Below are 17,500 nucleotides of genomic sequence, written 5' to 3'. Positions count from 1 at the left end.
GACAGGAGGATCGCGCTGGTTCGGAGCCAGCCTCGCTGGCTTAAGAGACTCTGTTTCCACATAAAAATGTTAAAAAAAATAGGTCTGGGAGTGTAGTCCGTGGGAGTGTATACCGGAGGTAGAAGGGCTTCCAGGAACCCCAGTACCACCAAAAAAAAAAAAACAAAAACAAAACAAAACAAACACAACCCCCCCCAAAAAAACCACAACTTACATATAAACTGATTTAAAATAACTAAAAAATCACCACCACCATCATAGGTAAAGACAGTACTTGTCAGTAGTACAATAACTGAATATAACACTTTTTATTGTTTATGTTGAAACTGGGCCTCACTGAGTTGCAAAGGGCCTTACAAAGTAGCTGAGGCTGTCTGCAAACCGATCCTCCTGTCTCAGCCTCCCAAACGCTGGGATTACAAGTGTGAGTCCAGTTGAATACAACACTATTTAAAGTACTTTTATTTACTTTTTTTTTTTTTTTAAAGAATCTTTATTTTGGGGCCAGGCGTGGTGGCACATGCTTGTAATCCCAGCATTTGGGAGGCTGAGACAGGAGGATCATGATTTAAGGACAGCTTCAGCTATTTAGTGAGGCCCTTTGGAACTCAGTGAGACCCCATTTCAAAATAAAGAATTAAAAAATAAGCTGGGTGTGGTGGCGAACGCTTGTAATCCCCGCGCTTGGGAGGTGGGGACAACAGGAGGATCACACAGGTTTGAAGCCAGCCGTGCTGGCTTGAGACCCTGTTTTGAAATAAAAATATAAAAATGGGTCTGGGAGTGTAGCCCAGAGGTAGAAGGGCTTCCAGGAAGCCCAGTACCACCAAAAATAAAAATAAAAAAATAAAAATAAATAAATAAAAAATAAGGCTGGGGAGCCGGGCGTGGTGGCGCACTTATAATCCCAGCTTTTGGGAGGTTCACAGTTCACGGACAGCCTCAGCTACTTAGTGAGGCCCTCTGCAATTCAGTGAGACCTGGTTTTAAAATAAAGAATAAAAAATAGGGCAGGGGGTATGGCTCAGAGGTCGAATGCCCTTGGGTTACACTCCCAGACCCACCAAAAAAAAAAAAAAAAAAAAAAAAAGGCTGGGGATGTAGCTCAGAGGTAGATCACCAGTACCACAGGAAAAAAACAAAAATAACAACAAAAAAACTTTATTTTGGAACAGGGCCTAGGTTGCTGAGGCTAGTTGGCCACAAACCTATGATCCTCCTGTCTCAGGCTCCCAAGTACTGTGATTACAAGTATGCATCACACGGGCCCTAAAGTACTCTTTTATGTATTAATAATAAGACAGTCCCAATTTACTTATGATATGCCACTGATTACAAGATGTTTCCCTTATACTTCTTTGTATAAGATTATACTGTACTCCAAATAATTTACCCCTAAGTTCCTTGAAACACTTCCCTCCCCCACTTCACTGACCCCCCCCCCCCCCCCCGTCAACGGCAGGACTGTAGAGCCCTGATTAATGGCTACTACATGAAATGCAAATGTGAAATCTATTACATTTCAATGGTGTCAGAGCTCTAATTATCCACAGACTGCAATGAAGTATTACTGAACCCATACTCCCAGGTGCAAAAGCTAAAGAATTTCATCCTTCTACCCCCTCCCACCTTCAGCAATCAAAGAGGCATGGGGGAGGGGGCTGGGCAGAGAGATGGTACCGGAATGAATACTCTCAATATTCTTGGTTCGTTGACCTTGACTATGTCATTTAACCCGAGAACCTGTTTTGATGACAATTCAGAGGACTTTTCTAGATCTCAAATTTGATCAGAGAACTGGAATCATTTTAATACAGTATAAAAGGTTATTTCCAAGCAGCTCAAGCCAATATTCATCTTTAGTGGATATAAGACAGCCTCAGACTACACTGCCCACAGTGGTCTGTTTATTGTCTTGACAGGAAAGCTCTGTCCTAGAACCTACAGGAACACTACCAGTTCTCCCTCACCAAGACTTAGTTTTCTCCTGTGTCCTATTTGCAAAAAGCATAAGCCAGAACTCAAGAGCATGGCACCTGTGCAGACTCTTATTTTTGAAAAGGTAATAATCCTTAACAATCACCCTACTCTAACCAGGACTTAAGTCATTCTGTTCAGTTATTTTCTAACTCCTTGGCTATATGATGTAAATGGAAAAAATTAAAACTTATGTGCTTCTACAAAACAACAGTGGAAGCATAAATATATATTTCTCCCTAGAGAAGGGTCTAGTTCCAGACAAAGGGAAGAAATATTAAGAAACTTCACAGAAAAAAAAATTAAAAGCCAGGGAAATAACCATCAGATTTGGACATGGTAACTGGAAACTATGGATAAACTAACATTTCCTCAATTTTGAACAAAAAATAGTTATCCCAGAACCCCCTCCCATAGTTATTTAAAAATGTACAACCAAACTAACTTGATATTATAACTTGAAAATCATCAGGCGTGGTGGCACACACCTGTAATCCCAGAACTTGGGAGACTGAGAAAGGATGATCGTAGGTTTGAGGACAGCCTCAGCAAGTGTGAGCCAACCTAATGAGACCCTCTTAAAAAAAAAAAGGCCAGGTGTGGTGATGCACACCTGTAGAGCTGGGTGTGTAGGGTGCAGGTAGAATGCCTCTGGTTCAATCTCCAGCACCATACACTTACACAAAAGAAAAAAGGGCTGGGGGTGCAGCTCAGAGGTAGAACGCCCCTGGGTTCAATCTCCAGCATCACATAACCCCCAAAATCCAAAAAAAACTACACAGTACTTTTTATGGATAGCCATTATTTCCTGGTCATTCCACTCTGATGGTTTATCTATGCCCTTATTATAACAGATGTCCAAAATTAAAGCAAAATTTGCCTTTCTTTCACCATACTGCAATTTGGGGAAGTGATACCGTGTCAAGAAAAAGCAGTGGAAACTAGAAACCTTGGTCTCAACGAGAAGTTCATTATAGTAAAAATTTTTGTACTCACCACTTACCTACCTTTTGGGGAGAGATAATGGGGAATGAACCCAGGGGTGCTCTATCTCAAGAGTTACATCCCCAGTCCTTTTTACTTTTATTCTGAATCAGGGCCTCACTAAGTTGCTGAAGCTGGCCTTTAAGCAGTGAGCCTCCTGTCTCAAGACACCCAAATATTGGAATTATAGTTGTGAATCAACACACCTGACTCTCATTTGTTTCTAACCTGAAATTTTCTTTCTTTTTTTTTTTTGTGGTACTGGAGATTGAACTCAGGGACATTCCACCTCTGAGCTACATCCTCAGACCTATTTTATTTTGAAATAAGGTCTCAGCCGGGCATGATGACGCAAGCTTGCAATCCCAGCATTTGGGAGGCTGAGACAGGAGGATCCGGGTTCGCAGCCAGCCTCAGCTACTTAGTAAGGCCCTTCACAACTTAGTGAGACCCTGTTTCAAAATAAAGAATAAAAAATCAGGCTGGGGGTGTACCTCGGAGGTAGAATACCCCTGGGTTCCATCTCCAGTACTGGGCGGGGTGTGTGTGTGTGTGTGTGTGTGTGTGTGTGTGTGTGTGTGTGTGTGAAACAAGGTCTCAATAAGTTGCTGACATTGGCTTCAAAATCTCAACCTCCTGAGTATCAGGATTATAAGCATGTGTCACAACACCAACTAACCTGAAATTTTCAATGTGATTAGAACCTGAGTATATGGTTAACTTACAGATTGTTCCTTAAAATATGATTAATATTATTGCTAATACTTGGGAGGCTGAAACAGGAGGATTACAGGTTTACAGCCAGCCTCAGCTACTTAGTGAGGCTCTCTTCAACTTAGTGAGACCATTTCAAAATAAAAAGTGTGGCTGAGAGTATAGCTCGGAAGTAGAATGCCCCTGGATTCAACCTCCAGAACCAAAAGGCGGGGGGGTGGGGGTGGGGAGACCAAACCAAAAAACTCTAGCAGCTTTTATAATCCCCCCCACTACTACTCACCTTAAGGCTGTCTGTATCATTACAAGCCTAAGCACAAGAAGTATGATTCAAATGGATTCTAGTTTTCCTCCATGTGTTTTTAGTGCTAAAAGAACAAACCCCAATAGACCACAACCTCCACTCACACTAACAACATTCTACTTGCCTGGCAGGAACACAGATCATAAATTCCTCAGAAATCAATCTGCAGAATAAAGCAAGGACAACACTCAGAAGAACCCTGCCTAGAGCCTAAATTATAAAAACACATCAGCTTTTAAGAGGACACTATGTCCTTTTCTTGGAAGCACAATGTGGCTAAAAAAAGAACTAAAAGAGAATATAAAGTTCTCAAGTAAGGTATCAAATGAAAAATCTTCAGGAAAAAGTTAACTGGTTTCTGAGCAATAAAATGAACTCTTAAAGCCAGGCGTGGTGACGCACACTTGTAAACCCAGCATTCTGAGGCTGAGACTGGAGGATCGCGGTTTGCGGACAGCCTCAGCTACTTAGTGAGACCGTTTCAAAAAAAAAAAAAAAAAGGGCAGGGGGTGTAGCTTGAAGGTCAAATGCCCCTGGGTTCCATCCCCAGACCCACAAACAAGCCAAAAAACAAACAAAAACCCTCTGGGTTAAGTTATCCTGTCTCAAATAGCCTACAGCTAATGATATATTTCTCCACCTGCTGAATGCCAGAAGGCACTTCTAAAAACAAATTTTACATGTTATCTCTATTTCAACAAATCCCAAGAGAATCAAAAGGAAGAAAAAGTAAAGAACATCTCTTATTTACAGCTACTTCATACTGGGGAAAGATAGGGCGGAACAACTGAGCATTCTTTAAGCCAAAGAGAGAATATAATGTTTTTGTGTTTGATTTTTACCTTTACCTGAAGTTCTCCCTGGAGACACAGAAACACGACTTTTTCTTGTACGGTTTGACTGCTGGGGTGTTGGGGAATGACGAGTTTTTGGTGGTGGAGTTGCTGGAGGAGATGGCCTGTGTCGTCTTCTTGGAGGACTTGCTGAAGGAGATAACCTACGAGTTTTTCGAGGGGGGCTAGATGTTCTCTTGGGAGGCTTCTTTGGCGGCGACCGGGAACGAGATGAAGAGGATGATGAGCTACTCCCAGACAGGGATGCTGATGAACGCCTTCTTCTGTGGAATAAATATTCAACTTCACTATTTACTTATTAAAAAATGATCTTACAGGCACTTATAGTTTACATTAAAAAAAAAACAGCTACTTTTATCCAACTTTTGAGTTTATGTAGCTAAGCACATAAAATGAGTCTGGGAAAATGGAAACCAAAAACATAACCTAGGACAGGAAACAGCTAGTTCTAGGAATATAAATAACTTAATCTGATAAATGCTTGTTTGAGTTCTTTTCAATTGTAAAACTTCTCAACTGGAATGATATACTGCAGTAACCAGCTTCCTCCTTTCTAAGAATTATATTGGTGTTTTGGAGTTTGCATATAAAATTGGGTGGCAAAATATTTTTTGTAACACAACATTAAGCAACATGTGAGTTGCATTAAAAAAAAAGTGCAAGATTAGGAATTCATTTAGCTACATAAACTTAGAAGCAGGGCCTCTCGAATTCTGCGGCAAAATTTGTGTTAAGTTCTGTTGCAATTATGTGTACCTGCAGAATTCACCTTTGGCAGAAGAATTCCTGAGAACCTGAAAAAAAGAAACCCTGCCTTAAGTGTGAAATAAAAACTGGCTGAAAGGGAATCTTACACAATCTGCAAAATATTTTGACTGCTAAATGGCTTAATAAGCACAATTCAAACATGCTGTTCGCAAAACTCCAATAAGAAATAGCTGTTTCCACTAATTTTATACTAGAAAGTATCATCAGCATTACTTATATTGGAAGAAGATATTAGAAAAGTATGAGGCATGAACTGACTGGCCACTTCATTAGTCTTGTCTGTTAAGTACTAATGCCCACTCTAATTTTTAATAGGAGTAAGAATTATTCAATCTAACCTGACAAGCCCTCACCAAGGAAAAACATACATGCTTTGTTCTCTATTTTTTTTTTTTTTTTGGTGGTACTGGGGTTCCTGGAAGCCCTTCTACCTCCGGGCTACACTCCCAGACCTATTTTTACATTTTTATTTGGAAACAGGGTCTCCTAAGCCAGCGGGGATTACAAGCGTGCGCCACCACGCCCGGCCTCTCTATTTTTTAAAGCAAGAGACTCTTCTTGGGAGGGGGGTTTACTGGGGGGATTGAACCCAGGGGCATTCTAACTCTAAACAACACCCCCAACCCTATTTTTTATTCTTTACTTTGAAACAGGGTCTAAAGAGGTAAGGCTGGCAAGAACCTGTGGTCCTCCAGTCTCAGCCTCCCAGGTACTGGGATTACAAGTATGCACCATCACGCCCAGGTCTAAAAAGGGGACTCAACCTTTAGAGGTTAAAAAGCACCACATGTGGCCCATGCCTATAATCCAGAACTAAGGAGGCTGAAACAGGAGGATCACAGGTTGAAAGCCAGACCCAGCAACTTAGCAAGGCCCTCAGAAACCTAGTGAGATCCTGTTTCCAAATAAGAAATAAATAAATTGAGCTGCACGTGCAGCTTGGAGGTAGAAATGTCTCTGGGTTCCATCTTCAGTATCACAAACGACAAAAAAAAGGCAAGGGACTCTGAGGTCCTCCACAACTTAGTAAAACCTTGTTTCAAATTACACATTAAAAATAGGAGCCGAGCCAGGCGTGGTGGCGAATGCTTTTAATCCCTGCGCTTGGGAGGCCGAGACAGGAGGATCGCGCAGGTTTGAAACCAGCCATGCTGGCTTAGGAGACCCTGTTTAAAAAAAAAAAAGAAAAGAAAAGAAAAGGAAAAAAAATATAGATAGATAGATAGACAGACAGACAGGTCTGGGAGTGTAGCCCGGAGGTAGAAGGGCTTCCCGGAACTCCAGTACCAAAAAAAAAAAAAAAAAAAAAAAAAGGAGCCAGGCATGGTGGCATACATTTTTAATCCCAGTACTAGGGAGGCTGAGACTGGAGAAATGCAGGTTCACAGCCAGCCTCAGCTACTTAGTGAGATCCTGTTCCTGTTTCAAAATAAAGAATAAAAAATAGGGCTGGGGGTGTAGCTCAGAGGTAGATGCCCCCTAGGTTCAATCATCAGGACTGGGAAAAACAAAAACAAACAAACAAAAAAACCCCAAACAAACAACAAAACAATGCAGAAACAAATTTTGGGGGGGGGTTTATATTTAATGTTTCTTTTATTTCCAAGCTGATTTGATTATCTAAATGCTTAGGGACTAAAAATAAATAAAAAAACAAACAAAAAAACTTTCCAGCTTGGAGGTATGTAGCTCCAGTGATAAAGCAAATGTTTACCATACTTAAAGCCCTAGGTTCTATCTCCAGCACCAAAAAGCAAAACGAAACAAAAAACTGCTCAAAGTAACCTGAAACTTATAGTTCCTTCCAAACACAGATAACTTTTATTATCAGGAAGGCATAAAAACTCTGCTCCAAGTGTACCAAGTCTCTAGTTTGGCTTGTCACAATCTTGTTAGTGATATATCAAACTGAAATATTTTACCTTAAGCTCATTTGAGACTGATTTAGAAATAAGAACACTGGTATTGGATTAGATTTATGCCTAACCTCTTCAAAAATAACCAAATAGAAGCTGGGTGTGGTGGCCCATGTTTGTAATCCCAGTACTTGGCAAGCTGAGGCAGGAGGATCACAGGTCCAAAAACAGCCTCAGTTACTTAGTGAAACCCTGTTTCAAAATATATAAAAAACAGGGCTGGAGGTATATCTCAGAGGTAGAATGCCCCTGGCTCAGTCCACAAAACAAACAAACAAACAAAAGCAAATTACTAGCAATGGCTTTATGAAATGAGATTAAAGAGAACTTTCTACTTATTGTTTGGACTATGTATAGTATTTCTCATTTATATAACAACAACAAAAAAGCGGCATTAAAAAATTAAACCAGCCGGGCATGGTGGTGCACGCTTGTAATCCCTGCGCTAGGGAGGCAGAGACAGGAGGATCGTGCAGGTTCGAAGCCAGGAGGCTGGTGTAAGAGATCCTGTTTCCAAATAAAAATATTAAAAAATAGGTGTCTGGGAGTGCAGCCCGGACATAGAAGTGATTTCCAGGAACCCCAGTAGCACAAAAAACAACCCACCAAACTGGTATGGTGGTGCATACTTGTAATCCCAGCATTTGAGAGGCTGAGACAGGAAGATCCAGGTTTGTGGACAGCCTCAGCTACTTAGTGAGGCCCTTTACAACTCAGTGAGACTCTGTTTCAAATTAAAAAACAACCAAGCAACAACAACAAAAAAAACCCATGCCAGGTATGGTGGTGCACACTTGTAATTCCGGCATTTGGGTGGCTGAGAAAGGAGGATCACAGTTCGCAGATAGCTTCAGTTACTTAGTGAAGCCCTCTGCAACTCATGAGACCCTGTTTCCAAATAAAGAATTAAAAAAAATGGGGCTGGGGGTGTAGTAGCCCAGAGGTATTATGCCCCTGGGTCCCATCCCCAGTAATACATACAGACACAAAAATAGTTAAACCATAAACCATAAGGCCTCATGGTACATGCTTGTAATCCCAACACTTGGGAGGATGACAGGAAGGATCAAACGTTCAAGGATAGTTTTACCAAGTGGGGAGACTTATCAACCTAGAGAGACCATGTTTCTAAATAAAAATAAAAACAGGGCTAGGGTACAGCTCAGAGGTAGAATCCCCCTGGATTCAATCCCTAGTACTATAGAAGTAAATAAATACATAAATAAAACAGCAAATACATTATTTTAAAACTGGTTAAAGTAGTTCACGAGCCCAAGAGCATGACTACTTTTCCAAAGCCAGTGGCATGTTAAAATTCAAAAGGAGGTAATCAATTCTCTTAGTAAAATTTCTTAGGGAAGTCCTGAAGTATAAAAATTAACAATAAGGCTGGGCGTGGTGGTACATGCCTCCAGCATTCGGGAGGCTGAGATAGGAGGATCATGGTTCACAGACAGCCTCAGCTACTTAGTGAGGCCCTTTACACTTCAGTGAGACCCTGTTTCAAAGTAAAGAATAAAAAATAGGGCTGGGAATATAACTCAAAGGTAGAATGCCCTGGGTTCCATCTCCAATACCTCAAAAATACCCAAAACAACAAACAAAACCAAACAAAACATTAAGAATCTACAATATAGCTGGACATTGTGGTGCATGTTTGTAATCCCAGCATTCCAGAGGCTAGACAGGAAGATTTAGGTTTGCAACAGCCTCAGCTACCAGGCCCTCACAACTCAGTGAGACCTTGTTTCAAAATAATCAGCTGGGCATGGGGGCGCACAGTTTGGTTTGTAATCCCCCGGCTTGGGAGGCGGAGACAGGAGGATTAAGCAGGTTCGAAGCCAGTCTCGCTGGCTTAAGAGACCCCGTTTCCAAATAAAAATATAAAAATAGGTCTGGGAGAATAAAAATATAAAAATAGGTCGGGGAGTGTAGTCTGGAGGTGGAAGGGTTTCCAGGAACCCCAGTACCACCAAAAAGAATAAAAAACAGGGCTGAGGGTGTAGATTTGGAGGTAGAGTGCCCTGGGTTCCATCTCTAGTACCAATTAAAAAAAAAAAAATCTACAAGATGGTGTGCTTCTTGTTTATTCTCCAACACTGGACTAGATGATTTTCACAGTCCAAATAGCATTACATTTCAAATGCTGTATGAGCTTTAGAAAACACCATCTAGTATCCCTTATGAGACTTTTATTCCAACAGTAATTTAAAGATTATTTTGAAATTAACTCCCAAAGAGTATCTTAAAAGTGCCACACACTTGACACTTCCAAATGCAGAGGGCAATAAAACGCACCGTCTCACTGGAGAGCGACTCCTCCTGTGGCGTGGCGGGGGAGGCATTCGTCTGGGTGGAGTTCTTCTTCGAGGAGATGGTCGCCTTCTTGGGCTTGGCCGCCTTCTGGGCGAGTATGATCTGCCACAACAGAATCAGACCCTGAATAAATCTGGAGCAAAGAATCCTTGACAAGTTTTTTAATGACCACAAAAAATAAAAAATAAAAAAGTAAATTTCAAGGGTCCCAAGTTTACAATTTGCATAGAGATATTTGCTGGCACACAGAAAATGCCCAGAATTTCACCATGTAAATCCAAAGAATATTTGCATGACACATTTTCTACTACTTTGCAATTATCTACATAGTTGTACCCAGAAAAACAGCATATACAACTTAAAATCTATGTTTAGCTTAAGGCCTCAATTCACCTTGATCGAGATCTATGGCGTCGTCTTGGTCGATTATGAGAAGGAGAGCGAGAACGTGTCCGTGATCTTGATTTGGAACGTGACCGTGATCTTGGTCGAGTCTTTTCCTTTTCCTTTTCTTTTTTGGAATTTTTTTCTGGAGAAGGTTCTTTCGGCTCTGGCATAGGTTCAGGCTTGGGAGCTTTCAGGATGTCACTGTGGAAAAACAAAACAAAACGTATTTTTTCCTCTTCTACTCAGACTCTTAAGTCAATACAATGATGTGACAATATATTTCTCTTTAAATTATTTGGATACTAGAGTTGAACCCAGAGTCACTGTACCTCTGAGCTATACTCAGACTTGTTATTATGAAATGAGGTCTCCCACGCTTGTAATCCCAGTACTTGGAAAGATGAAACAGGAGGATCACAGGTTCACGGCCAGCCTCAGCTACTTAGTAATGCCCTCACCAGCTTAGTAAGACCCTGTTTCAAAATAAAAAAATTAAGAGTGGGGATGTATGTAGCTCGGACACACAATGTCCCAGGGCTTAATCCTGAGTACTGCAAAAACAGAAAAAGAAAGAAACAGAAAGAAAGAAAAGAAAAAAAAAAAAAACCAAGAAAAAGAAAATGAAGTCTCACTATATTGCTAAGGCTAGCCTCAAACCTGCTATCCTTCTGTCTCTGCCTTCGTGAAATGGGAATTATAGGTGTGCACCACCACGCAGCTCATATTTCCTTTGTGTGCATGAGACACTGGGAATTGAACCCAGGGGCAGAAACAGAGTCTAAGTTGCTGAGGGCCTAAACTGCTGAGGCCACAAATAAATACTGGGACTACACGTATGCACCACCACACCTGGCTTATTTCCTTTTAAAAAAGGTTTAAAAGGAAATCTACAAAGAGAGCTTTTCTGGCTCCAAAAAGATATGTGCACATCAGTGGAATTCACTAACAATTCTATTCACATATATTTTTAAAAAACACAGCCTGGCATGGTAGTGCATGTCTGTAATGCTAGAAGCTGAGACAGGAGGATCACTAGTTCAGGGGCAGTCTAGTAACTTAGTGAGAATCTGTTTCAAAACAAAATATAAGCCGGGTGTGGTGGCCAGCTTGTAATCCCAGCATTGGGGAAGCTGAGACCAGAGGATTGTGGCTGGCAGACAGCTTCCGCTACTTAGTGAAGCCCTCCACAACTCAGTGAGACCCTGTTTCAAAATAAAGAATAAAAATAGGGCAGGGGCTGTAGCTCGGAGGTAGAATGCCTCTGGGTCCCATCCCCAGACCCACAAAACCAACCAACCAACCAACAAACAAACGGCAGAGGGTATAACTTAGAGGTAGAATGACCATAGATTCAATCCTCAGTACCACAATAAATAAAAACTGCAAAGTTGAGCTGGGTGTGGTATCCCATGCATATAATCTCAATACTTAGGAAACAGACAGGAGGATCATGGGTTTAAGCCCAGCGTCAACAATTTACCAAGGCCCTGTTTCAAAACAACAAAGTAAAAAGGGCTAGGGGTGTACCTCAGAGGTTGAATTTCCTGGGTTCAACCCCCAGTACAAAGAAAAGAAAAAAGCTGGGCGTGGTGGCGCACCCTTGTAATCCCTGCGCTTGGGAGGCCAAGACAGGAGGATCACACAGGTTCGAAGCCACCTAAGCTACTTAGTGAGGCTCTCAGCAACTTAGTAAGACCCTGTTTTCAAATAAAGTATAAAATAGGTGTGGGAGTATAGCCCGAAGGTAGAAAGCCCTGGGTTCCATCCCCAGTAACACACACACACACACACACACACACACACACACACACACACACAGTCAGACACAGTGGCACATGCCTGTAATTCCAGTACTTGGGAGGCTAAGAGAGGAGGATCACATGATTTGCGGCCAACCCCAGGAACCTAGCAAGACCCTGCTTCAAAATTTAAAAAGGGAACCAGGTGTAGTGGCGCACACCAGTAATCCCAGTTCTTGGGAGGCTTAGCCAGGATTGCAGTTTCCATGACAGCCTCAGCAAGTAGGGAGACTCTCATAAATCTAGTAAGACCCTGTTTCAAAATAAGAAATAAAATTGGGTGGAGGTAGAGGGAGCAGTGGGCATGCTCAAAGGCAGAACGCCTCTGGGTTCAATCCCCAGGTCCTAAAAATAAAATAAAATTTAAAAAGGCATAGGGGTATAGCTCAAGGTAAAAATGTCCTTGGATTAAACCCCCAGTTAAAAAAAACCAAAACATAAAAAAACCTAAAAGGCAAACAATTTTTCCCCAGTAGTGGGATCTGAACCCAGGGCCTCACCCATACTAGGTAAATGCTCTTCTACTGAACTGTATCCCCAGCCCTTGATTTTATTTTGAACAGCGTCTTTTCCAAACTTGTTTTGAACTAGCAATCCTCCATCTCAACCTTCGTGTAGCAGGGATTACAGGTGTCCATCACTGGGTGTAGCTACTAATTTGTTTTAAACTCAGAGATGATATATTTACAGGCATAGATAACAGTCTAAAATTGTGATTATAAGTCAACTTTAATATACTTGCCTAGTAGATGTGGCCTCTTGTACTGAAGGTTCTTTTACTTTCACTGAAGGTTCTGGGAGCTCTGGAGTTTTTTCCTTCTTTTCTGGAGCAGGGGAAGGACTCCGGCTCTTGGTTCTGTGACGGGGAGATCGAGAATGACTGCGCTTTCTCTCTCTCCTGACAGGGGAAGATCGTCTTCTAGGGGAAGGAGATCTGGATTTGCGTCTAGGATGAAAGCAATTTTTTCAGGTCCTTTAATAATACGGACTATAGGAGGGTCAGAGGGAGAAGTGAGGATAATTCTTTTAAGTTATACCATTGTTGTTTGAGAAGTTCCACAAGGAAACAAGATAATCTATATCGTTTTGATAGGGAAAGGGCCAAGAGAAAATCAGATGGGAAAGCATATGAAAAATAACATTCTTGCAGGGTGTGGTGGCGCACGTTTATAATCTCAGTACCTTGGGAGGCTGAGACGGGAGAATTACTGGTCCGAGGCCAGTCTCAGCTACTTAGTGAGGCCCTCTGCAACTTGGTGAGACGCTGTTTCAAAATAAAGAATAAGCCAGGCGTGGTGGCGAATGCTCGTAATCCCAGCATTTGGGAGGCTGAGACCAGAGGATCATGGTTGGCGGACAGCCTCAGCTACTTAAGTGAGACCCTCTGCAACTCAGTGAGATCCGGTTTCAAAAAAAAGAATAAAAAATAGGGCAAGGGGGTGTAGTAGCTCGGAGGTAGAATGCCCCTGGGTTCCATCCCCAGGCCTGCAAAAAGAAAAAAGAAAAAAAAAAAAAAAAAAAAAGAAATAGGGCTGAAGGTGTAGCTCAGAGATGGAATGTCCCAGGGTTCCATTCTGTTTAACAACAACCACCACCCTCAAGTGCATCACTTGTAGAAAAGCCAGGATTAAAGTCTAAATTTGCCGATGTGGTGGCGCACGCTGTAATCCCCGCTCTTGGGAGGTGAGACAGGAGGATCACGCAGGTTCAAAGTCAGCTGCGCTGGCTTAAGAGAACCTGTTTCCAAAAAAAAAATATATATATATATATAAAATAGGTCTGGGAGTATAGCCCAGAGGTATAAGGGCTTCCAGGAAACCCAGTGCAACCAAAATAAGTCTAAATTTGAGTTCTTTCCTTTTTTGTTTTCTGCAGTACTGGTGACTGAATCCCAGAGCATTCTACCTCCAAGCTACATCCCTAGCCCTATTTTTTATTCTTTATTTTTGAAACAGGGTCTGAGTCAGTAAGTAGCTGAGGCTGTCCACGTACCACAATCCTCCTGGTCTCAGCCTCCCAAATACTGCCGTCACAAGCATACACCATACACCATCACGCCAGGCTTCCCAGCCTTACTTTTTATCCTTTTATTTTGAAACAGGGTCTAAGTTGCAGAGGGCCTTACTAAGTAGCTGAGGCTGGCCTCAAACCTGAGATCCTCCTGTCTCAGCCTCTCAAGTACTGGGATTATAAACATGCGCCACCACACCCGGCTTAGACTTGGGTCAATCATTCCAGAGGGCATTCAAAAATCAGCCTCAGCCAGGCATGGTGGTGCATGCTTCTCATCCCAGCATTTCAGAGGCTGAGACAGGAGGATCGCCTCAGCTACTTACTGAGGCCCTTTGCAACTCAGTGAGACCGTTTCAAAATAAAGAACAAAAAACTGAAGGAGTAGCTCAGAGGTAGAATGTCCTTGGGTCCCATCCCTGTACCTAAAATAAGTAAATCAGCCCCTCAGTGAAAAAGATTCTTAAAAGTAAACAGTGACCGGGCGTGGTGGCGCATGCTTGTAATCCCAGTACTTGGGAGGCTGAGACAGGAGAATCCCGCAGGTTCAAAGCCAGCCTTAGCTACTTAGTGAGGCTCTCAGCAACGTACCGAGACCGTTTCCAAATAAAATAGAAAATAGGTCTGGGAGTGTAGCCCAGAGGTAGAATGCCCCTGGGTTCCAACCCCAGTACCACAAAAATAAACAAATTGATAACTGTAATAAAAAAAATCCTAAAAAAAGTGTTTATGTTACAAACACTGACCAAATAAAAGTGACTAGTGTGATTAATTTCTGAAGGAAATAAGCTTTCAAAAAATAACAGAAGGGAAATACTAATCTTGCATAAGATAGCTTTCTGTAAAGAGAAAAAGACCTTCCTTTTTAATAGTAGTTTGCATAACTTGAAGGTGTTTTCTCTTAATCAAAGAAAGGACAAAAGCCAACTTAGTTCATTAATAACAGATGAGGATGGTGGCACATGCCTGCAATCCCAGTACTTGCAAGGCCAAAAGAGGAGGATTGCAGAATTGAAGTCAGCTCTAGGTAACTTAGTGAAACCCTGTTTCAAAATAAAACAAAAAGATGCCGGGCGTGGTGGCGCACGCTTGTAATCCCTGTACTTGAGAGGCTGAGACAGGAGGATCGCACAGGTTCAAAGCCAGCCTCAGCTACTTAGTGAGCCTCTCAGCAACTTAGTGAGAGAGACCCTGTTTCCAAATAAAATATAAAATAGAGCCGGGCGTGGTGGCGCACGCTTGTAATCCCAGCATTCGGGAGGCTGAGACCAGAGGATCGTGGTTCGCGGACAGCCTCAGCTACTTAGTGAGGCCCTCCGCAACTCAGTGAGACCCTGTTTCAAAATAAAGAAAAAGAAAAAAAAAAAATAGGTCTGAGAGTACAGCCCAGAGGTAGAAAGCCTCTGGGTTCTACCCCCAGTACCACCCCCCAAAAATAATAATAAATAAATAAAATAAATAAAAAATTAAAATAAAACAAAACAAAAAGGGCTGCAGGTGTTGCTCAGAGATAGAATACTCCCTGGTTCAATTCCTAGCACCCCCCCCAAAAAAAAACCCCCAAAAATGAAAAGCCTAACAGAATTCTCACCTTTTACCATAAATATAGTCATGAATTTAAAAATGTAAGCCTAACAATAAATAGCCTCACAGAAGGAAGAAAACAAAGAAATAATCCAATGTTTGGATCTAATACAACCATCTAAGAAAAGCAGAACAGGGAATTAGGTAATTATAATATGAATGGCTAATGAGCACAGACTTCTAATTGAGAAGAAAAAGAATAAAAAATCAGAATACAATAAAAATGGGTGTGGTGACTCAGGCTTGTTATCCTAGTAATTGGGAGGTCCTAAGGTTCAAGGACAGCCTCAGCAAGTAATGAGACTCTCATCAACCTAATAGGCTGAGGATGTAGCTTGGAGGTAGAATGCCCCTGGGTTCCACCTCCAGTCAAAAAAAAAAAGGAATACAACAAGTAAATGCTATATCTAAACTAAAGCAATATGAAGGTGTAGATTTTTATTTAGAAATTAACAGCATGATAACTTACCAAGATCTGAGACAATCATTTTACCCAAATGATGTCCCAAACAAAACATAAAAGATTTCTTTAAAGACAAGCCACAGACACACTGTGAAAATTAAGTGGTATAAGAAATTCCCGGGTGTATTCATTTGAGTCACCCCTCCATGCCACTCTGGTATGGAGCTGTATCTTATTTACCCTCTGTATTTCTATCTTAAAAAAAAAAAAAAAAAATCCCCAAGTAATGTTGCTAGATTACTGCTTAACTGTGGTATTCTATTAAAGAATTCTCAAGATATAAAGTACCTATAAAACATTAGGTATGCGTTCATTATATAATACCTTCTTGGGCTTCGAGACCTCTCCCTTTTTTCTCTGCTGCTTTCTTTTTCTTCCTTATCCCTCTTATCTTTGTCTTCATCTTGCTTTTTCATAGATGCCAATTTTTCTTGTTCAATCTACAAGGTCAGATACATATAGTTGAACATTTGAGTACAAACTTAATCACACATTTAATAAACACCAATGCTATAACTACCATCTCATTAGGCTTAGCGGTTTTTTTTTCTTTTTGGTGGCACTGGGGATGGAACCCAGGGCCTACCTCCAGGCTATAATCCCAAACCTATTTTATATTTTATTTGGAAACAGGGTCTCTTAAACCAGCTGAGGCTGGCTTCGAACCTGAGCGATCCTCCTGTCTGAGATCCTGTCTCCTCCCAGACTCGGGGATTACAAGCGTGCCCACCACGCCCGGCTAGCCTTAGGGTTTTAAAAAGACTGTTCTTTCTCCACATTACAGGCACACATTTAGACTGGAATTGTAACTACCTGTTTACAAATGAGTACATACTTGTGGAAAATTAATCCCTAAGAGCTCTCCTAAAGACATATTGTTGCTTTCATGTTTACTTTTATTGCAGTACTTGGGACTGAACCCAGGGGCATTCTACCTGAGCTATACCCCAAGCCTTATGTTTTAGTCTTCATTTTGAAGCAGGTACTCACTAAGTGGCTAAGACTAGCCTCAAATCTACAATTCTCCTGTCTCAGCCTCCTGGGATTACAAGCATGCACCACCATGCCCAGCCTCATGTTTACTTTAAAAAACTAGCTTTCAACCAGGTGTGGTAGCTCACACTTGTAATCCCAGGAGGGACCAACTATTTAGTGAGGCCCTCCACAAATTAGTGAGACCCTGTTCCAAAAAAAGCCAGGTGTGATGGTATGTGCTTGTAATCCCATACCTGGAAGGCTGAGACAGGAGGATTACAGGTTAACAGCCAGCCTCAGCTACTTAGCAATACTCTCTGCAATTTAGTGAGACCCTATTTCAAAATAAAAAATAAAATAGGGTAGAGGTGTAGCTCAGTGGTAGAATGTCCATAGGTAATTCCCAGTACCACAAAAAATAAAAAATAGAATAAATAATAAAAAATAGG

The 17,500-nt window shown here is 41.5% G+C and overlaps 1 protein-coding gene across 15 annotated transcripts in view; it reads right to left on the bottom strand.

The window, feature by feature from the left end:
- The window catches only part of SRRM1 (serine and arginine repetitive matrix 1), a gene marked incomplete at both ends in the record, with an annotated part of 43,329 nt that overhangs the window by 17,302 nt on the left and 8,527 nt on the right, over positions 1–17,500 (bottom strand). For 5 of the 15 annotated variants that reach the window (XM_080691759.1, XM_080691762.1, XM_080691766.1 and 2 more), the window contains 5 exons: positions 4,822–5,096; positions 9,816–9,935; positions 10,227–10,421; positions 12,762–12,965; positions 16,401–16,516. In XM_080691759.1, coding sequence (XP_080547885.1) covers positions 4,822–5,096; positions 9,816–9,935; positions 10,227–10,421; positions 12,762–12,965; positions 16,401–16,516 — 910 coding nt within the window. The remainder of the gene's footprint in view (positions 1–4,821; positions 5,097–9,815; positions 9,936–10,226; positions 10,422–12,761; positions 12,966–16,400; positions 16,517–17,500) is intronic. The other 10 variants (XM_080691769.1, XM_080691770.1, XM_080691771.1 and 7 more) reach the window with 4 other exon arrangements.

The sequence above is a fragment of the Muscardinus avellanarius genome, assembly GCF_963383645.1.
Source record: "Muscardinus avellanarius genome assembly, chromosome: 3".
Classification (NCBI taxonomy): domain Eukaryota; kingdom Metazoa; phylum Chordata; class Mammalia; order Rodentia; family Gliridae; genus Muscardinus; species Muscardinus avellanarius.
Note: the sequence above shows the minus strand (reverse complement) of the source record. Positions and strands in the feature narration are given on the sequence as shown.